At 31.1% G+C, this 24279-nt stretch overlaps 1 protein-coding gene across 2 annotated transcripts in view; it reads right to left on the bottom strand.

Annotated features, from left to right (window-relative positions):
* Window positions 1–8946: 8946 nt before the first annotated feature.
* Window positions 8947–24279, bottom strand: part of LOC127735312 (uncharacterized) — a 49274-nt gene continuing 33941 nt past the window's right edge. The window contains exons 27-31 of one of the 2 annotated variants that reach the window (XM_052245456.1): window positions 19826–19926; window positions 19006–19108; window positions 18401–18442; window positions 13702–13788; window positions 8947–12158 (exon numbers count right to left, since the gene is read on the bottom strand). In XM_052245456.1, coding sequence (XP_052101416.1) covers window positions 11961–12158; window positions 13702–13788; window positions 18401–18442; window positions 19006–19108; window positions 19826–19926 — 531 coding nt within the window. In that variant the 3' untranslated portion in view covers window positions 8947–11960. The remainder of the gene's footprint in view (window positions 12159–13701; window positions 13789–18400; window positions 18443–19005; window positions 19109–19825; window positions 19927–24279) is intronic. The other variant, XM_052245457.1, reaches the window with a different exon arrangement.

The raw sequence follows: 24279 nt of genomic DNA, 5'->3' as shown, positions 1-24279 counted from the left end.
TAACACGAGCAATGAACCTTGAAAATAAGGTCAAGGTCAAATAAAACCTGCGTGACTGACATATAGATCATAAAATATTTCCATACACCAAATATAGTTGAACTATTGCATATATAGTATTAGAAAAAAAGACCAAAACTCAAAAACTTAACTTTGACCACTGAACCATGAAAATGAGGTCAAGGTCAGATGACACCTGCCAGCTAGACATGTACACCTTACAATCATTCCATACACCAAATATAGTAGACCTATTGCATACAGTATAAGAAAAACAGACCAAAACACAAAAACTTAACTATAACCACTGAACCATGAAAATGAGGTCAAGGTCAGATGACACCTGCCAGTTGGACATGTACACCTTACAATCATTCCATACACCAAATATAGTAGACCTATTGCATACAGTATAAGAAAAACAAACCAAAACACAAAAACTTAACTATAACCACTGAACCATGAAAATGAGGTCAAGGTCAGATGACACCTGCCAGTTGGACATGTACACCTTACAGTCCTTCCATACACCGAATATACTAGACCTATTGCTTATAGTATCTGAAATATGGACTTGACCACCAAAACTTAACATTGTTCACTGATCCATGAAATGAGGTCGAGGTCAAGTGAAAACTGTCTGACGGGCATGAGGACCTTGCAAGGTACGCACATACCAAATATAGTTATCCTATTACTTATAATAAGACAGAATTTAACATTACAAAAAATCTTAACTTTTTTTTCAAGTAGTCACTGAACCATGAAAATGAGGTCAAGGACATTGGACATGTGACTGACGGAAACTTCGTAACATGAGGCATCCATATACAAAGTATGAAACATCCAGATCTTCTACCTTCTAAAATATAAAGCTTTTCAGAAGTTAGCTAACGCCGCCGCCGCCGCCGGATCACTATCCCTATGTCGAGCTTTCTGCGACAAAAGTCACAGGCTCGACAAAAACTTAACACTGAGCAATGAACCGTGAAAATGAGGTCAAGGTCAAATAAAATCTGCCAGACTGACATGTACATCGTAAAATATTTCCATACACCAAATATAGTTGACTTATTGCACATAGTATTAGAAAAAAAGACCAAAACACAAAAACTTAACTTAAACCACTAAACCATGAAAATGAGGTCAAGGACAGATGACACCTGCCAGTTGGACACGTACACCTTACAATCATTCCATACACCAAATATAGTAGACCTATTGCTTATAGTATCTAATATATGGACTTGACCACGAAAACTTAACCTTGTTCACTGATCCATGAAATGAGGTCGAGGTCAGATGAAAACTGTCTGACAGGCATAAGGACCTTGCAAGGCACGCACATACAAAATATTGTTATCCTATTACTCATAATAAGAGAGAAATAAACATTAAAAAAAAATCTGAACTTTTTTATCAAGTAGTCATTGAACCATGTCAAGGACCATGGACATATGACAGACGGAAACTTCATAACATAAGGCATCTATATACAAAGTATGAAGCATCCAGGTCTTCTACCTTCTGAAATATTAAGCTTTTAAGAAGTTAGTTAACGCCACCGCCGCCGCCGGATCACTATCCCTATGTCGAGTTTTCTGCGACAAAAGTCGCAGGCTCGACAAAAATTGAATCTTTTTTCTCCTCATTTTTACCTCCCTTTCAAAAGACTGATCTTCAGACTGAAGGACATCTCAGAAATCAGGAAAAAAACAAGTTTTGTGTGATGTCGTGTGAAAGTATTCCTCCTTTTTTTATTTGACTGATGGAAAAAAACAGGCTAAATAGTTCTAAGAAAAATATATCAAAGATTCAAATGGCGGAGTTGCGCATAATAATCTTAAACAATGGAGAATGCTCTTTAATGTACTGAACATTCAAATATTTTGAAAGTTCTAAAGCATAGAAATATGAGAAACTCATTAAACAATTCCATAATAGCAGGTGCACAACTTCAAAATATGTGCAATCTTATTGTGAAGTTTTGGTGATCTGGGCTGAAAACTGTAGAAGTTATCTACACAAAACTTGTACTCTCTTTCATGAATTTTGCTGAAAAGAGATTTTTAAGTTGCCATAATAGCTGGTGCACAACTTCAACATATGTGTAATCTTCCTGTGAAATTTCAGCTATCCGGGTTGAAAACAGTAGGAGTTGATTACACAAATGAGGTACTCACTTTTCCTTGCTGACATCCCGATAATATTAGCCAGATTTGGACTTTGTCAAAATACCTAAGTGTCATCATACAAGATTGACTTCCTGGCAATACAAATTTGCTTACACCTTACAACTCATATTTTGAAAGATCCTGATCAATTACCAAATGATTCCATAACAAAAGGTAAGCATTATGTAATTATAGGTTTTATGACACATGAGAATTGGATATCACTTGATATATACTAAATTTATTTAATTTCAATATACCGGTAACAATGAAAGAACCTTTGTCAGCACACTCACATATCTCATGCCTCCACATTGTCAAATCTCACCAGATTCCTAAGTTCAAAGACTCATAACTCCTACAAAACTGATAAAAATTTCTTGTGGATATGCACAGCTACATATTACGTCCTCATTAACTACAACCTACCTACCTATCCTCTTCCCTCCTGGCGGAACATAAGGTCGCCACAAGATTTCACCATCCAGTTCTGTATTTAGCCTTTGTTTCAGCTTCTCCCCAGGTCATGTCAAGCTTCTTCAGTTCTGCTTCAATCGTTCGACGCCAGGTGGTTTTGGGTCTTCTTCTTGGTCTCTTCCCCTGGGGTGTCCATCTAAGAGCTATCCTGGTTATATTGGATACAGGCATCCTGAGAACATACCATAGCCATCTGAAGCGCCTCTGTTGTATTTCTTTGAGGATACATGTGGACTTAGTCATTTCAAGGAGATGTTCATTTGAAATACGGTTTGACCAGAAGATTTTACAAATTCGCCTCAGACAATTGTGGTGGAAACTTGAGAGCGATCTCATATCTGTTTTTGTTACTCTCCAGCATTCACTTCCATACAGAAGGACAGATTTAACAGTACTGTTATATAGCCTTATCTTTGTTTTCCTGTTGTATTGTTTGGACCTCCAAATGGGTCGTAGTCTTTGAAATGCAGATCGCCTTGGCTAGCCTACTTTTAATGTCTTTTTGTGTTGGATCGATCTGTACTAACCACAGTTCCTAGATAAGTAAATTTATCTACCTGTTGGATTTCTGTGCCCTCAGCTTTTAGTCTGAAGTTTGATGTTGTGTTAAGTCGCATTTCTTGAGTCTTTTTTTGCGTTCAATTCTAGTCCAATTTGGCTTGCAAAATGGCTGAGCCGATTTGTCTTTTCCTGCATATTGTCTCGTTTTGATGACAGGATTGCTATATCATCAGCAAAGACAAGGTCCTCTAGGGTTGTAAACATTGACCATCTGATGCTTCTTTTTTTGTCACTGGTGGTTTTCCTCATCACCCAGTCAATGGCAACAAGGAATAAGATGGGTGAGATGATGCAGCCCTGTCGTACTCCAGATTTGACTTCAAACCAGTCAGATTCCTTGTTGTTAAGTATCACAGCACATTCAAAGTTGGTATAACAGCATTTTAACAGTGTTACAATCTTGTGTGGTACTCCATATGATATAAGGATTGTCGAAAGAGTCTCTCTGTGTAAACTGTCGAATGCTTTCTTGAAATAGATAAAGCTGATATATAGAGGTGTCTTCCATTCTATACACTGCTCAATGATGTTCTTAAGAGCAAAGATATGATCAATGCATCATTTCCCTTTTCTGAACCCAGCTTGTTCCTGTCTCAACCTGTCATCCAGTTCGGAGTCTATCCTGTTTAACAGTATTCTGCAAAACAATTTACTTGGGATTGAGAGTAATGTTATCCCTCTCCAGTTGTCACAATTCCCAAGATCACCTTTCCTCGGTAGTTTTATGACAAGACCTTTTGCCCAGTCTTCAGTGACTTTATTTTCTTCCCATACGTCTTTGAAGAGACCATTTAGTATGACTGTTGCTGTGTTGATATCAGCTTTCAGTAGTTCAGCTTGAAGTCCGGCTATGCCTGCTGCCTTTCCTGATTTCATGGATTTAATTGCCTTTGTTATTTCTTCTCTAGATGGTGGGTCAGTGCATATATCTAGACCTTCAAGTTGGGGTGCTCCCTGAAATTCATTTATTGGCTCTGGTCTATTCAAAACAGCCTTGAAGTGTTCTACCCAATGTGCAGCCTGTTCCTTTTCAGTTGTAATGATGTTTCCTTTTTTGTCTTTAACTGGAGGTGGTTGTTTGGATTGTCCACATAGTTCTTTTGTGATCTTGTAGACTGTACTTATATCACCTCTTGCGGCAGCTTTCTCTGCTTCTTCAGCTCGTTCTTCCAAATGGTTCCTTTTATCTTTTCTAGCTCTTTTCTTTACCTCATTATCTTTCTCTGCATATTCTTTCTGTGTTCTTTTGACCTTTTCTTTGAGTTTTGCTCTTGAGTCATTGATTGCTTTCCATGTATCTGATGTTAACCATTGTTTATTGCTGCTCTTACGGAAGCCAATGATCTTTTCACCTGTCTTTAGATACACCTCTTTGATGTTTTCCCATTTCTTTTCTATGGAACTGTCTTCAGTTTGATCAAGATCCTCTAATACTTTAAATCTGTTCCTGAGTTTAATGACAAACTTTTGTTTGATTTCAGGTTCTTTCAGACGGTTGACATTGATGATCTTTCTCCCAGGTTTGTTATTGTCTGGTACCTTTTTCAGCTTCAGTTGGAGTTTAGCTATAACTAAATGATGGTCGCTGTTCACATCTGCTCCTCTAAATGCTCGGGTATCGATTAATGATCGTCTCCATTTGCCATTTATGATAATATGATCAATCTGATTGGGTCTCACTAATTAGCGACAAGAAGCGTCAAGAAGCGATAAGAAGCGTCAAGAAGCGGCAAGAAGCGACAAGAAGAAACAAATTAGCGACAAGAAGAATAATTTAGCGACAAGAAGTATAATTTAATTACAAGAAAACTTATTTAGCGTAAAAAAATTAAATATCAATTATTCTAAATAAATAAATTTTGAAGCATAGTATAATTGTCTTTTTTTTAATATACGAGAAACAAGAGAATAAACTTTGGTTTTTTTTTCATTATCAAGGATATGCTTAAGATAATGTACCTTCAGTTTACAGAATAGTGTATAGATGAATGAATCAATATTCATGTAGAGTCGGCATGGTTGGTGTATTGTATCTAACTTAAAGATTCAAACCAAATTTTTTATTTCAGACTCAAAAGGGCAATACATATATATAAATACATGACACAAATTTTTCTGTCTTAACAGGATAAAAGGTTCAAATATTTACATTATTAATAAAAAAAGCAACAAAATGTATACATGAATGTTTGGAAAAAAAGGGGGGTAATTTTTAATTTTTTTTAAAAATTTTAAATTTTCTCTATATTTTATGGATCCTTAATAAAATCAGATAACTTATTTCCTATAATCTATTGTTTTAATAGTAAATAAACTTTCTTGTCGCTAATTTGTTTCTTCTTGTCGCTAATATTTTTCTTCTTGTTGCTTCTTGACGCTTTTTGTCGCTTCTTGTCGCTAAAATTCTTCTTGTCGCTAATTAGTGAGACCTATCTGATTTTTATCCCTGTTGTTTGGAGAATTCCAGGTAATTTTGTGTATATCTTTATGGTTAAATAGGGTTCCTCCAATTACTAATCCATTATTTGAACACATATTTGCCAGTCTCTCTCCATTCTCATTCATTACGCCATGACCTTCTTTTCCCATCGCTCTTTCATTTTCTGTATTTACTTTCCCAACCTTTGCATCTTGGTCTCCTATAATAAGAAGAACATTATGTTGTGGTATTTTGCTAATCTGAGCCTGAAGAGCTTCATAATAAGCATCTTTAATTTCTTCTTCCGCATCGTTTGTAGGCGAGTAGCACTGAATAATTGTTGTCTTGGCATAGCTGGAATTAAAGCAAGCTCTGATCAATCGCTCGTTTATATGTTCCCATTCTATCAAGCTCTTTGTACATTCCTTATTCATAATGATTGCCACTCCTTCTGTATGTTGGTTGTCATTTCTGCCGGGGTATATGATGGTATGACCCTGTGTGATAATTTTTTCTAACTCTGTCCACCTGCATTCACTGATACCTAATATTCCTAGTCTGTACCTTCCCATCTCTCTTATGACTTGTGTAGTTTTTGAGACCTGGAACATAGTTCTCACATTCCATGCGACAATCTTAATGGTCTTTTTTGGATCCATGAGATTCCAGTTCCTGTCCCAGGCCTCCTGGGTTGGGCTTTCTCCTTGTACAATCATATTGCTGCCTGTGCAGCCCGTCATCCCATTAACTACAAAGATTCATGAGTGGTTTCAGAGGAGTTGCAATGACAAACTGTTGCAATAAATTTCTAAGTTCAAAGAGGCATAACTCCTAGAAACAAAAATTAAATCATAATTTCCTGTCGATATGCACATCTACATAGTATGTCCTTATTATTTACAAAGTTTCATGAAATTCTGTAGTGTGGTTTCAATGAAGAAGAGTTGCAATGATAAGAACAGGACTGATGGACTAAGGAATAGACAAGACAGGTCAAAAACATTATACCCTACACATCTTTGTTGCATGGGGTATAATAACAGAGGCCTTTTGCTTCTTCATCTGAATTTGAACACAACTAAATTCTAGATAATTTTTCTTTCCTTATTAAAATTCTGTAAAAAATCTGTCTTGGGCATTGTAAAAATTAGTTTTTTTAAAGTTCTTTCTTATGCTGTATGAAATCCAAACAGAAGTACTGCAGCCAATATATCAAGAGTATGTAAGGATGCATAGTTGTTATATGGTTACTGTGAGCAACAAATACCTATTTTCAAGTCTTGGTTTGACTAATCGAGGGTTCAAAACCATGACCTCCTTGCACTCGTGACAAGCACACTACCACTAGACCATCAAGGCAGTTTAGGTATCTTTTAGAAATCAAAACAAATACAGTGTTTTGTCCTATGTTATAAAGATTCTATGAATATTAATGAACTTATTCTTATCTAAATCTATTATAATGATTCTATGAATATTAATGAACTTATTCTTATCTAAATCTGTCATAATGATTCTATGAATATTAATGAACTTATTCTTATCTAAATCTATCATAATGATTCTATGAATATTAATGAACTTATTCTTATCTAAATTTATTCTCTACATCTTTTTTCTTTCAATGATTCAGATAAAAAAGGGGGACATCTGATTCAATTTTTTTAAACCCCACCAAATGCTTATGCACACATTAAATGACAGGAGCCTAGAATGTTTTCCTGTTTTATGTTTTAATGTTTTTGTCCTATTTAGGAAATAGACGTAAATAACATATCTTTTTGTAGTTTCTGTTATTTTTTAAAAGAGGTTCTATGGGAAAACCAGGCAAAATTGAAAAATATCAATTCTTTGTGTGTTCTTAAATGTCATTATTCCAATAAAATTCAAAAATATGGGCAAAATTGAGCAAAAAAAAAATGCTGTGATAAATTATATATCTTATTCTAATAAAAAATATTAGGGGTACCTTGAAATCAGTTAAAAAGGTCATAAAGAAATCCTAAAAAAATCATGAAATTTCAAGATTTCCATAGTTCAAATTTGTACCAAACACAGTGGAATACATAAAATGAAAATATTCAGCATTCTGAATTGAGGATTTATATGTTTAAAAAACATTGCCTATAGAAATTATAAAAAGCATTGTTTCCATAGCAACTTGTCTTGACATGGGATGATTTATTGTTTGATAAAGGGTCAAGTTGAAGACCATATGTTGACCTCTTTACTTCTTGAAGTCTTTCTGTTTTTATTGTCTTGTTGGGTTGTTCTCTCTCATTAATGTATATACTCCCCATCTTTTTGTTATTCATATTTAATAATTCAAACTAATTTGTACTTGTGAAATTCTTGTATTAATAAAGTACATGTATATATAGGAAATATAGTTAAATGCAACAAGTTTCGTGTAAATAATAAAAAAAATTATATATCAATTATAAATCAACTGGATTAGCACCTAAATTAACAGAAATATGATATGCATGATGATTAGTAATAAATTATTTAATTCAAGGTTAAAATAAGGTTACTACAAAATGCTTAATATTCCTCCTCACAAAAATATATAACTCTGGATTCATTGTTATTTTTGGAAATCAATTCTTGTGGATTTTGTAGCTATTGGTGATCCAGAAATTTAAAAGTTCAACGAAGTACAAATTTTCTATAGGCTTGTATTAATGTCTTTTGCAAAACCACAAAATCAAATATCCACAAAATACAATGTTTCATCAATCCACAAAAATTGGTACTCCCGAAAATAATTGAATCCTCAGTATAAACTAGTTACTAGTAAACTAGATATAAGAAATAATATGTGAAAAACATTCTTTTATTACTAAAACCAAATGATGTCAATAATTTAAAACAATTGCTCTCCTCTGAAGTGCCAATTTTGAAATTCAGTGCAGAACAGTTTAAACTACACCCTTCTTGTAATATGAGATATATTCTGTCAAATATTTTATATAGTTATACTCTTTATTCAGAGTAATACTGCTCATAGTATTGGTAATCTTCTTCAGAAATATTAAATATATACCAGTAATTAGTTTTGATCTAAACAAAAAGTGACAATATCAATTCTTAAAAACATTTATCTCTATGTATGCATTTTGGCATTTCCAAGCAACATTAAAAAAGTATTAACTAAGTTCAAATGGGGGAAGTCCATAAAATCTGACAAAATTAAATGCCTGAATATATCAACCAACAGAACGAATGGAAAACAACTGTCATATTCTAAATTCTAGATGATTATCAGTTGTTTTTTTTTATAAGATCTTATTACACAAATTTCCTTTACCGATATTTTGTATAAACTTTTTTTTTTAAAGAAAAACACAACTGTTCATTAAAATCATAAATACCACAAAATTATAAGTAAAAATGCATATAAAAAATAATTCTTTGCTCTTTTTTAATATTTGATGTAGTTTTCACTAAAACTTTACAATACTCTCAAATAAATATCATTTTTGGTTTTTTGTTTTGTTTGGTGGATTTCTCATTGACATATCCATCAAATCTATTTTTATTAGTATGAAGAATATAAGATTAATTTTCACTTTCAAACTATGTGACAACCTATAGATCAAACATTAAAGTTTAGATCAATCGTCAAAGGACATTTTAGTCAATTGGTAGGAGAATTGAGCCAAAAAACCACCTAGCACAAAGTAAAACCCTTTTTAGTGCAAGATTTTTAATCATTTCAGTAAAATCTAAACCTGTCAAAGTCCATTTTAGTGAAAGAAAACCATTCCATGTTTTTCTTGATTTACAATATCTGATAGTAGAATGACAAGTTATTAATTTCAAAACAGCACAACATTAAAATGTCTTATTCAATAAACACTACTTAAGTAGTCTAAATACTTTATATAATAAAATTAATGATGTCTTCTAAGTCATCTATTTCTTATCTCAATAAATAATACAGAGTGCACACGCTGAAAAGTGTCTTGCCTGCTTTACTGACCATTGATCTTATGTTGAAAGTCCTAAAGATAAACGTTTTACTACAAGAATCAAATAAACTTAACATTTTTAAAGATCTATGACAATGAGGTTATGGTCAGATAATTCCTGTCAAACGGACATGTACACTTTACAATCATTTCATACACCAAATATAGTTGACCTATTGCTTATAGTACTTGAAAATCAGACCAAAACACAAAAACTTGACCAATGAACCATGAAAATGACGTCAAGGTCAGATGAAACCTACCAGTCAGACATGTACCCCTTACAATGATTTCCTAAATCACATTTAGATGACCTACTTCTTATAGTATCTGAGAAACGGACCTTATCACATGACTTTAACCTTGATCAGTGATCCATGAAATGAGGTCGAGGTCAGGTGAACCCTGTCTAACGGACATGAAGACGTTGCAAGGAACCCATATACCAAATATAGTTATCCTCTCACTCATTATAAGTGAGAAATTTACATGACAAAAAAGTCTTAATTTGTTTTCAAGCAGTTGCTGAACCATGAAAATGAGGTAAAGGACAATGGACATATGACAGACGGAAACTTTGTAACATAAGGTATCTGCATACAAAGTATAAAGCATCCAGTTCTTCTACCTTCTGGAATTTAAAGCTTTATACAAATAATTTACACTGCTGCCAGCGCCGGATAGTAATCCCTGTTCATCGCAGCCGAGACAAAAAATGTTCTAATGTTTGTATTCCAGTGATTGCACATAATAGGATCTAAATATGTTCTTTCTGAAATATTGACCATATAATTAAAGTAAGAACTGGTCCTTCTCTTTTTATCATGTTGGATTTCTTGGTCTTTTGATGTTTTGTCGATCCATCACATATTGCACTATCCTTTCTTTGATTTGCTTCAACCACATTTTAATTTCATGGTAAACCCCACCAATTTAGGAATTGTTGTTAAATTTTCTCTAAAATGGGCTATTGAAAATATAAATGAATGTATTAATTTGGAGCTAAAACTAGCTGTAATGTTGGCACTCAAAATGTTCACTAGCAGTTATGAATTTTTTGCTAAAATGTCCTCTGCCTCTTTAGATACACGGCATATTGCACAATTATTTGAATGTTACATAAAATCATAAAATGCATTATACAATATTGTAAACTCTTTGTACATGTGTAAAAATGTTCACAACAAAGGCTGACTACAATAAAATAAATAAAACAATTGGGAAATATTTTGAGTAAATACTCATTTATATTACAACCAATATGGTAAAATGTTCTTGTAAAAATAACAATATGAATTAAATAAACTAATGTATATCATGTATATTGTACTACCATCAACTATCAATGATTGAAGCCCATATAACATCAAAGCAGATCTACTAAATGCAAAAAATAAGCCAGCAGAATGCATTTTTACATAAAATAACGTTAAAACAGATGATAAATATGACTTTGGGAAATGCCTAATTATCAGCAATTAGTGTTAAAGCTACCCATCCTTATAAATAAATGACAAGTCAAAATTATACAGAAAAGTGATACAAATCAACATTGCATGAAATATCCCTTTGTTACTATATTTGGTAGATAAAGACAGCAAGAAATATTCTAGCTGCTGTATAAATGTATGCATAAAGAGTTATTTTTCAGTTTAGATTTTTCTGATATATGGGAGATAATCCAAAAGGAATCAAGTTCCATTGTCTTTACAAAAGCATTATATGAATGCCTTATAGATATGGCACGTAATAAAAGTATGACTAATCGGAAAAAAATGGGCTGCAATTTTCTAAATGTATTAATTATTACATATCCTTCAGTTTTCATGTTTCTGTAAAGTAGCTCACATAATATTCAGAATAAAGTCTGCACAAAAGTTGCAGAATTTTTAAAGGTAACAGAATTGTAATGATCCTGATTTTTCAAGGTCTATCTCTTTAAAAATCATCTTTTTGCTGAAATCCTCAACCATTATTCATTATGGCCACACCAAATGCACATTATTATTTATAAAAAGCATGTATTACTGTCTTTTTTACATGAAGTCTGTAATTTTTAACACTGTTAAAAAGTCATATAAAGAATAAAAAGTTCATTTATTCTGAATGTCTGGAAAGTTTAACATCATTTACCAGGACAAACTCTCTTAAAAATTTATTTCTAGAAACTGAAGCAGAAAAATTATTTAGCAACAAAGTTTTTGTTTATTTTAAAGGTAAAGGAAACTTTTGTTGCAGTTTAAAAAACTTATTTTTAAAGACAGGTCATTTTCAGGTTAATACAAATACATGTAGCAGCCAATCAGCAAGGATAGAATCAAATCTAAAATATCAGCATTAAATAAGACTGTATAATCACACAGAATCGGTTTTAAATATTTGTGTTAATTTTGGTGGCCTGTGCTCTTCAATTCGGCGTAAGCCAAGACCGTCTCTGTCAGCATCAACAATTTCTCTCTGTCTCTGTCGAATAAGTCGTCTCTGCCACTGAGTGGCTAGGACAATGGCACTGGTGGCATCACTGTTACTTGAATCCTCAGGAGCCTTTAAACCCTAAAATAAAAGACTTAGTATGAAGTTACAGTGGCTTCATTTATTTTTGTGGATACCAATTTTTGTGGATTGAGGAAAAAATGTATATTAGAAAATATCTGGCTTCATGGCTTTGCCAAAGTTTTCATACAAGTTTATAGAAAATTTGTTCTTCTTTGAACATTCAAATCCATGTTTCAACTACATGTATACCCATGAAATCAATGAAAATTGGTCCTGTAATTTCAGAAATTATTGCGAGGTTTTTATTATTGCATATAATGCTACTGGGTGAGTATCACAATAATAAGAACTTGCATTCTGATATCTGATACATATATCTGTATGCATATTTTCCAGAAATCGCAATAACTAATCTCGCATTTATGTCCATTCTTAAATAATCGCCATAATTAATGCATGCAATAATTTCTGAATTTACAGTATCCAAGGAATAATAATGATTCCACAGTAACTTGTAAGTCTATATAAAAAAGTTTGTGAGGTAAACATTTCTATTTAAAAACTTGAACCAGTACACTAAAGTGCACTTATTAAAATGAGAAAACATAAAGTTTTAAATTGCTTGAATTCTCTATGTTTACTGGTGTCTTTTGTATCAATCTTATTAAAATAAAATATTAAGTTTGGTGGCAGCAAATTAAGATTGTATTTTAATAATATTGCTTTTGTACCTGATTTTTAATATATGACAATCTTTATACAAATTTCAGGATATAATTTGCCTCCTATGACGTGACTGTGCTAATTGATTTTTTCATATGTACTTTCATTTATGTTTTATTCAATAAACATTATACAGATTTACGTTAAACATAATGCAGTTGTAACACAAGTTTCAAAACTTTTACAGCTCAAATCTTCTTATATCAAAGGCATAATACAAATAAATCAATGATTAAACAGTTTGTACTTATTTAATCATAGGCAAATCATTAAATGGCACTTTGAGGTAATATTTTCTATCATGGTAATGTGATCTCACATGTAAAGGAATTTGATTGATATCTCATTTTTTTTTCAACAACACTTTTTGAATACATGAAAACAATAAGTTTTCATAACATTTTTTGTCAGATATGGACAAAAAGAGATTTGGAATATACATCAATGAAACAGCAACCCAACAACACAAAAACAGACATGTGTCTATGGTATATAAGTATATATATATTTTTATATATACCAGTGACTACATTGTTTTCACTTTGTTTCTTAAAACTAAATCCTCTTCGTCTTTCATTTTCTATGCCAGTAAATTAAAACAAAACATTGCTGTTTTTCTCAAAAGAGAAAATTTAGTGAATTTGATTGTTTTTAATTCAATTTCTGTGTGGCAGTCAAGAAAAGTCTAGTGACAGAAGAAAAGGCAACTACATCCATGATACCAGTTAATGTAAATTCCAAATACCACTGATGAGGTTCCTGACTTGGAACAGGTTCACTAACATGTGGCAGGGTTAAACCATTTTTAAAAGCACTTAACCTTTCATCTTTTAAGTTATCCATTCATTAATACATTAAGTGTTTACATCATACATACTTTTACACATACAGCCTCTGCTGCTTTCATGGTCTGCAAAACTATCTTCATCAAATTTTCTGCATTCTCTGTCAAAATTTTAGTCACCTAAAATGAAAGAAAAATCTTATGTTTCAATAATTAGGACTATATTTTTATGAGAGAAATTTTAACTTGTCCATAACATAAAACATAAGTTACAGTTTTACTCCTATAAAAACTGTAAGAACATTGAACATCTAAGGATTGAATTAGTTCGCATTATACATACTAAAAAAATGTGTTTAGACGTAATAATGTCTGTTGGTAATTTGTATTCTTTAAAAACAACTTTTATTAAAGGATGAGACCAATGTTTTGAGAAATAAAACTGCTTAAACAAAAATATGTGTCTTTCTGTTTTAAAGCATTTTGATGCAGCTTAAAATTGGGAAAATTGATTGATTGATTGGTGTTTAATACCCCTTTTAGCACTATTGTGCTAATTTCGTGGCTGTCAGTTTTTATTGGTGGGGGAAGCCGGAGTGCCTTGAGAGAACCAACGACCTTCAGTAGGAAAACTAACAATCCTAGTCAATTAAGATTGGAGTCTAGTGCACCTGGCACATGCAGGATTCGAACTCAACTCACCACCTCAGTTTTGACAGGCTAGTGATACAGAAGTTTGACTTCTTAAACCACTCGTCCTCTGAGGCTCCAAAATTGGGCAAACACAAGAATACATAATGAAAAAACATATAAAAGTCCACATGATAAGCAATATGAATGTTACTAAAGCCTGGGTTGAAATCAAGTGCTCTGAAATGGTAGATAGATACCATAACATTATTTGCATATTTGTGAGATTTGATCAACTTCTAAAGCAACAAATGTAATTTCTTCAAATTCAATGATGGAAAGGAGTCAAACCTAACATTTTTTAAAATGAATATTCAGCTTAAATGCAACACCATCCCAAATATATATCAAACTTTCACAACATTATTGCAGTTTAAAAAATTCTGATTTTTAGGGCCAAAATTATGAGTTAGTGAACCAACTCCTTTCACACTTTAACAATGACATAAATTCAGACAATGAATCACAACTTGAAAGCATGAAACCAAAACTATGCTTGCAACTAATATGTATATTTGCTTTTTTACCAGCATGCTCAATAGCAATATCTATAAACCAAAATTCTCGGTGTACATACCTAATTAGAAGTACCTAACATTTGTAAAAAGTAAAATTTCTAGTTAATGAAAAAATTCTGAAAGGTATCTGCTTGTATGATATATAGATGTATGGATATTAACGCACTAGCATGTCTATCATTAGCACTTATTCAAAAGTGGATCATGTCTATCATAAGCATATATTCAAAAGTGGATCATGTCAATCATTAACACTTATTCAAAACCGGATCATGTATATCATTAGCATATATTCAAAAGTGCATCATGTCTATTATTAACACTTATTCAAAAGTGGATCATGTCTATCAATAACACTTATTCAAAACTAGATCATGTATTTCATTATCATATATTCAAAAGTGCATCATGTCTATCATTAGCACTTATACAAAAAACATAATGTCTATTATTAACACTTATTCAAAAGTGGATCATGTCTATTATTAGCAGTTATTCAAAAGTGGATCATGTGTATCATTAACACTTATTCAAAAGTGGATCATGTCTATCATTAGCATATATTCAAAAGTGGATCATGTCTATCATTAGAATATATTCAAAAGTGGATCATGTCTATCATTAACACTTAATCAAAACCGGATCATGTATATCATTAGCATATATTCAAAAGTGCATCATGTCTATTATTAACAATTATTCAAAAGTGGATCATGTCTATCATTAACACTTATTCAAAACAGGATCATGTATATCATTAGCATATATTCAAAAGTGCATCATGTCTATTTTTAACACTTATTAAAAAATGGATTATGTCTATCATTAACACTTATTCAAAACTGGATCATGTATATCATTAGCATATATTCAGAACTGGTATCATGTCTATCATTAGCACTTATACAAAAAACATCATGTCTATATTTTTTACACTTATTCAAAAGTGGATCATGTCTATTATTAGCACTTATTCAAAGGTGGATCATGTCAATCATTAACACTTATTCAAAAGTGAATCATGTTTTTCATTAACAATAATTCAAAACTGGACAATGTCTATCATTAACACTTATTCAAAACCGGATCATGTATATCACTAGCATATATTCAAAAGTGGATCATGTCTATCATTAACACTTATACAGAAAACATCATGTCTATCATTAACACTTATTCAAAAGTGGATTATGTCTATCATTAACATTTATCTAAAATTGGATCATATCTATCATTAACACTTATTAAAATGTGAATCATGTCTATCATTAACACTTATTTAAAAGTGAATTATGTTTTTCATTAACATTTATTCAAAAGTGGACAATGTCTTTCATTAACACTTATTCAAAACCGGATCATGTATATCATTAGCATATTTTCAAAAGTGGATCATGTCTATCATTAACACTAATACAGAAAACATCATGTCTATCATTAACACTTATTCAAAAGTGGATCATGTGTATTATTCAAAAGGGGTTCATGTCAATCATAAACACTTATTCAAAAGTGGATTATGTCAATCATTAACATTTATCTAAAATTGGATCATATCTATCATTAACACTTATTTAAATGCAAATCATGTCTATCAATTAACACTTATTCAAAAGTGGATCATGTCTATCATTAGCATGTATTCAAAAAGCATCCTGCTTATCATTAACTCTTATTCAAAAGTGAATCATGTCTATCATTAACATTTATTCAAAGGTGGATCATGTCTATCATTAGCACATATTCAAAAGTGAATCATGTCTATCATTAGCACTTATACAAAAAACATCATGTCTATTATTAACACTTATTCAAATGTGGATCATGTCTATTATTAGCAGTTATTCAAAAGTGGATTATGTATATCATTAGCATATATTCAAAAGTGGATCATGTCTATCATAAGAATATATTCAAAAGTGGATCATGTCTATCATTAACACTTATTCAAAACCGGATCATGTATATCATTAGCATATATTCAAAAGTGCATCATGTCTATTATTAACAATTATTCAAAAGTGGATCATGTCTATCATTAACACTTATTCAAAACCGGATCATGTATATCATTAGCATATATTCAAAAGTGCATCATGTCTATTTTTAACACTTATTCAAAAGTGGATTATGTCTATCATTAACACTTATTCAAAACTGGATCATGTATATCATTAGCATATATTCAAAAGTGGTATCATGTCTATCATTAGCACTTATACAAAAAAAACATCATGTCTATTTTTTTTACACTTATTCAAAAGTGGATCATGTCTATTATTAGCACTTATTCAAAGGTGGATCATGTCAATCATTAACACTTATTCAAAAGTGAATCATGTTTTTCATTGACAATTATTCAAAACTGGACAATGTCTATCATTAACACTTATTCAAAACCGGATCATGTATATCACTAGCATATTTTCAAAAGTGGATCATGTCTATTATTAACACTTATACAGAAAACATCATGTTAATCATTAACAATTATTCAAAAGTGGATCATGTCTATCATTAACACTTATTCAAAAGTGAATCATGTTTTTTATTTACATTTATTCAAAAGTGGACAATGTCTTTCATTAACACTTATTCAAAACCGGATCATATATATCACTAGCATATATTCAAAAGTGGATCATGTCTATCATTAACACTTATACAGAAAATATCATGTCTATCATTAACACTTATTCAAAAGTGGATTATGTCTATCATTAACATTTATCTAAAATTGGATCATATCTATCATTAACACTTATTAAAATGTGAATCATGTCTATCATTAACACTTATTTAAAAGTGAATTATGTTTTTCATTAACATTTATTCAAAAGTGGACAATGTCTTTCATTAACACTTATTCAAAACCGGATCATGTATATCATTAGCATATATTCAAAAGTGAATCATGTCAATCATTAGCACTTATTCAAAAGTGGATCATGTCTATTATAAACACTTATTCAAAATATGATCATATCAATCATTAATTCTAGAATCTGGTTTTGATGTTGAACTATTTCCAATCCCATTGTATGCTTATTATGTCTATGTACTTTCTTTCAAAAATCCATATTGCATGAAGGAGAGAATGAATCAATTAATCAGGACTAGAAATCTCAAGATAAGCTTGAAAAAAATGAAAAAAGACATAGCTTAAATGTCAATGAGACAGGATCACATTTACACAAAATACCCTAAAAAAACATCTATAGGTTAACATTAGGGTACTGTTTGTATTTTACCTGCACATTTAATTGGTATTAGAGTGTTAATCATAATGTGTATCTACATTTTATATATAGAAATACTAAATAGGTGCACAAAAGCACTGCAAACAGTGATACAGCAAATCTCAAAATGTGATCAAATAGACAGTAATAATCTAGCACTGTAATTCTAAACTCTGTCGCAAAACTCACATCTAATAAAGGACAAAAGCATTTATTCAAAACTTTCTGGCTTTGTCCACTTACATTCTAAAACTTTAGATTTGAATAGGATATCTAAAGCAAATTTAGACTTGCACAAAAATAGAAAAAATCCTTAAAAACAAGAAGATTTTCACACATTTCTACCTTTTGCTTGTACACAATAATCACTTCCTCATCTGATGGAATCTATAAAATTTTATGATATTAGTTTTTTTATTACTATAACATTAAGTTCAATTATCAACATATATTTCAAGCTGCTTTTGAATGAAATATGATAAAAAAAGTTTGACAGCAACACAACAGCATACAGTTAAAAATTTAAACTCCAGATGTTACAACAAGGTAATAAACTGGGAGCACTACTTGTACCATACAACAAGCCTTAAATCACCATTAGTATATATGTATACTAAATTCCAGTAGCATAGAGTAAACAGGTCAAATATTCTAAATTTAGACACTCATTTTCACACTTAATGATTATTCAAACATATCTGAATTACAAACCCTATTAAGCTATCACTTTAATTTCAATCTTTAATGTCGCAATTGAATTTGTGTTTTTTTCCACTCAACCAATCCACAGAATCAAGTTTTGTACCAAAATTTTATCAAAGCCAAAACATTAAAAAAATAGCAATGAATACTTGATTTTTTACAAGAAATCATCTGAAAGAAAGCTAAAAATTTTGCAATCCTGTCTCTTAAAATCCATAACAAACAACCCTTCTTCAATATATACATACATCACCATCTCCTGATGAACCTTGATGGACATTGGCTATGATACTCAGCTGTGTACTGACTGTTGGTATTTGGTTGGCATAAAAAATCAAATCCCTAGCAAACCTAGAATAAATTAATAAAAGAGTATTTTAAAAGTTGGTTGTTTTTTCCAAATACATCAAGTCAACTGACTTTTACTGAAAAAACACATGCAGCTTTATGGAGGCATTCTATTCAACTGTCTCACTATTTGAAAACTGACACCATAATCTGCCACCGTTTAACAAAGTGATAATAACTATAAAAGATTTTAAGTTAATTTTCTATATGCAGACTTTGGCAAAACCACAAAATCAAATTTTCAAGAAAACTGCACATTTTCCTCTATCTACAAAAATTGGTTGCCAAGAAAATAAATTATCAGTAAATATTTTAGTCACTCCAAAAGGGTTGTATGATGTGGAAAAATATGAATCAAAAACTCATTATTTGAAAGCAGAACTGTCTTAGAAAAATGAACAAAAGGGAATTAATCTGGATCCTCTTAATCTTATAGAGTTAAACAAAATTGTGAAAATTGAGACTAGACTATCAAAGATCTACCATAAAAATCATGTTACTAATCACAATATTTAACTTTTATCTAAAAATGAACATTTATGCCTAGTTTGGTCGCATTTGCTTTGTGAGAAAAAAAATTGGAAGGAGAGGGTGATAAAAATTAAGGAAAAAGAGAAAAGAAAAATATTATACACCGTAACATTTCTTAAAATGTATAATATCCTAACAAGATTCTGGAAATTTTCACCTAATTTTAACTGTGATCTGTACAAAACAAACCTTTTGTCAACACAGTGCTGTGAGAGGATTTCTGCAAACTTCATCATCTTTCTGCCATTCTCTGCTACAGATCTTGCTGTTTTTACTAGTTCTTCATGTGTCTGCAAAAAAAAATAAAATTATTTAATTTTAGTATAGTTGACCACGAAACAGAAATATGGTTGTGACAGACTATTCATCAAATGATATAAGCTTTTATTTAAGCACATTTACCTAGCATGAAATATTAAGGAGTATCATAGATTACAGTGCACAAGAAATGAAGTCATACCTACATAATCCAAAAGTCTTTTGGTTACTGCATTACAGTGCAACATTATTAAACTTTCAGCTACTGAATGTGTCTAAAGATGTTCAAAATTTCATTCAATTTTGAGAATCTTACAACGTTGAAGTTAATTTTGAATAGTTTGTTAGTCCAGACAAGATAAACAAAGCCAAAACCATCATACTTTTGAATATCAACTCATGATTTGAAAATTTTACTTTTAATCAAAATAACACCTTTTTAAATTGGCAATCCATTTCTAAAATGACTAATATGAAAGGGAAGAAGAAGTCAAAGAGTTTATTCGGTCCTGTAATAATAAAAAATAAATTAATATAGAAATATTGGACATTACCGTTCTGAAATATGCTTTTAAGCAATGGTACATTAAAGTTTTATATATATAGTCTTAAATACAAGTGACATCATAAAAGTGATTGATAATGTGGAGTTTTGCCAGATTTTAGGGAAAATTATCTAATTTCAAACTGGATATTTGCTTTAAGCAGTAACCATTCCAAAGGACAAACCAAATAATTGCTTGCCATAGAGTATATATGCCCTTATTTGTCTGTATATATAAGTCAAATGGTCAATTTATTACTAAGTGTTTTTTCCTTCTACTGTATTAACTGTCATTTTATGCCTGTATAACATGTAAAAAGTTAACCAGAATAAACTAGTTCCTCCCTGTCATCAACTCTCCCACTCATGAGGTAGCCATTGTAGAGCAGCAGAATATAATACTAATATATTTGGGTTTATAGTATAAAGGAAATGAACTACTGGTATTTAGATCTCAAAACTAGAAAAAAAATTGGATCATTCAATTTTAGGGTTAATTTGAATCCAATACCATCTGCCTGAAATTTTTTTGTGAAATTGTCTTTTTAAAGCACTGACGTGGTCATACAGTTTAAGTCATTCCAACTATGCCTGAAATGTTATTTTTCTATGAAAAGGTTAAACAAAGGCCAAATTTTTTATTCAACCCTGATGTGAAAAATCTGTTCCCAAGTAATTACATCTTAAGTCACAAATAAAAATCATAAAATTACTATAAAATACAAACAAAGATGCTTTCTTCCTTTGTAGCTTTAATCTGATTATTTACTTTTTCCTAGAAGTAATCAGAATTAATGCAAGATTATATATGACACCAGGTGTGAACTTGTCACTCACCCTGTAAATAAGAGATTATGGGAGGATCCTTATGAAATACCTGAGTATTAACACTCATTGAGATGTGCAGAAGCAGTTTATTCCGTATGAGTTGTCTTTTGGCTTTTTTTTTTAAAAATGTTTTAAAAGACAATCCAATTTTTATAGTCAATTAATCGATTTAACTCAAAAAATGCAAATGACTAAGTATTCATCTTTTGAGAAAAAAAGCAGAAACTGTACATGTAAAATAATTGAAAAAAGAAAGAATCAATCATTTTGAATAAAAAATCAAAATAGGTAGACATAGTCTATAGAAGTCACAGAAACCAAAATTTTAGTCATACAATTAATTGATTTACTACAAAAATGACAAAACGAAAAATTAAATTTGTTTTGTCATTTTTGTAGTAAATCAATTAATTTTGTAGTTTAGGCTTAATTTGAATAAAGTAAGGGGGAAACCATTTGATTTTTGGGAGATTGAATATCAAATTCCATCTGTTACCCATGTTAATTTTTTTTCAACGGCTTTGCTGTGCTAAATATTATTATCACTGTAGTACACAACTTTTTCCTAAACCGGTATTTTGAGTTGCAGAATATTCAGTTTAATACTGTCTTGGGCAAGATTATTTATTTTTATATTCCAATTTCCTATAGCCTCTGTCAATTCAAGACACAAGTTTCTATTATGGTTAAAACAGCCATCTTGAATTATTGATGGTCACCACAAGGATTTGTTTGTACTTACCTCCAGTTGGCTAGCTGGCACAACATTAAATTCTTCTTTTTAAAACATTTTGATTTATGATTAAACAATGTGATATGAAAGTGCATACTTGACTGTTATGATTTTATCCCTAAATGCATATTGAAAGAGGTGCAACTGAGTGCAAGCACATACTTGATGTATAATGTTATATAAAAATTGTATTACAAATTTACTTAATGCGAGGATCAACTGTTTTTAAGTGAGTATGAAAATATAAAAACATCTGATGTATTTTTAATTTTTGTTAAGTATATTTCCCATTCAATATAAGTAGTGAAGGAAAAGATTTAAAAAAGGAAAACTTTTTCTGTTAAGTTCTAGGATAGACTTTACAGGATAGGGGAGAGTTGTGTGGGCACAAATGTTTTTAATCCCTACCACATTCTTTATGTGCCGGTCCCAAAACAGAAGCATGTAGTCTAGAAGCTGTCATTGGTTTGGTTGCTGTCTGTCGTATTTGATTTTCTTTTAATGTTTTAAGCATGAATCAGTTCGTTTATTTTTTCTGTTGTTTTATTTCATATTTTGCTATCCTGAGAAGTTATATATGTTATTATTGGGTATGGGTTTAGCTCATTGTTGAAGGCTGTAGTGGAATTGTACTTATCTTGATTTTAGGTTCCTATTGAAAAAATTTATTGAATTAATAATTTTAACAAAACTATTCCACTTCAAGGATATTTCTCCAACATTTTATCATTTTCTGGTACAAGGGAAATCTATTTTTAAGGGTTTACCAAAGGTATGTTTTCATAAGGCAGTGGTGGATTCAGGCGAGGAGACTTTGGACGAAAAAAATAATTTTTTGGGGCATAAAATCATCCAAAATGTTTTCGCTCTGCTGGGTTATATATATATAATTTCAGGAATTATGCCCTCTTTCAAAAATCCTGGATCTGCCCATGTAAGCTCAGTAACCCTTTAAAAGCCAAAGTTATCTATGGTGTACTTCTAATAAGATGGATGAAGTTTCACAAGACAACAAGTTTTACAAGTCCCAAATCAAACTCTAACCTAAAGAAACCTTTAAAAAGGTAATAGAAATCTAGCTTCCCAAAAACTATTCACTGTGATATCAATGGATAATGTGATAAGCATGACATATTAGATAAACACAGTAATTCTATGGTACCTTTAGTCTTTGATAAAAGTTTAAATAAGCAACAATCTGACCCCAAAAATGTTTGAATTCCATCACAATCTTTCTAAAAGACCTACAGAAATAAAATGTTGTATCAGCAAAAACAAGAATGTGTCCATAGTACACTGATGACCCACTCGCACTATCATTTTCTATGTTCAGTGGAACGTGAAATTGGGGTAAAAACTCTAATTTGGCATAAAAATTAGAAAGATCATATCATAGGGAACATGTGTACTAAGTTTCAAGTTGATTGGACTTCAACTTCATCAAAAACTACCTTGACCAGAAACTTTAACCTAAAGCGGGACAGACAGACGGATGGACGGACAGACGAAGGGACAAACGGACGCACAGTCCGAAAAACATAATGCCCCTAGGTGGGGCATAAAAATGTGAAAATACTTACAAAAAACATTCCAACATTGTTGTAAACATCACAAGGATGCTGATGGATTTATAAAACTTTTCAATTACTGGGGAACAAAATTTGGTTTAAGTAATATAGCATCTGTAGGATACCTGCCCTCCCCTTTAAAAATTAAAACAATAAAAAAATAACAAATGTAAATGAAGAAAGACAACATCATTGTTTACAAGATTCTTTCTTCCTGTCCTAAAGATAGACCCAGACAATATTATATAAGTTACCTGAAGTCATTGAACCTTATTTAATACTAATCTGTTTACTATAACTACAGTTTAATGAAATCCAAGCTGTTCCATCACAAATAAAACTGAACATATGTACATAAATTCTATAAAAACTGCACACCATGTCATCAATGGATTTTTTGCTTCATAAACAATTGTTATTTTCTACTTAATTTAACCAATCCTTGTTTTATTATAAATTGCTTAATGCCTTGTAAATGAATATGAATAAATATATGAATACTAAGTGTGAACCAACCAAGGTTAAGTAAAACCTTTACAAATAACTTGATAAAGAAGAATAAGAAATAGTTATGGCATTCTAAACTTAATTTTTCTGCAATACAGACATGATTAAATTAGTTCTTGGAGTGTTTATTGTTCTAATACTAAATGTTTTATCGTGAGTACACTCTATTGTTACTATTTGTGTAAAATGTTATGTTTATTTATTT

This window comes from Mytilus californianus, unplaced genomic scaffold, assembly GCF_021869535.1.
Source record: "Mytilus californianus isolate M0D057914Y unplaced genomic scaffold, xbMytCali1.0.p SCAF_3, whole genome shotgun sequence".
In the NCBI taxonomy this organism is placed as follows: Eukaryota; Metazoa; Mollusca; class Bivalvia; order Mytilida; family Mytilidae; genus Mytilus; species Mytilus californianus.
This window is presented reverse-complemented; position numbering and strand designations above follow the sequence as displayed.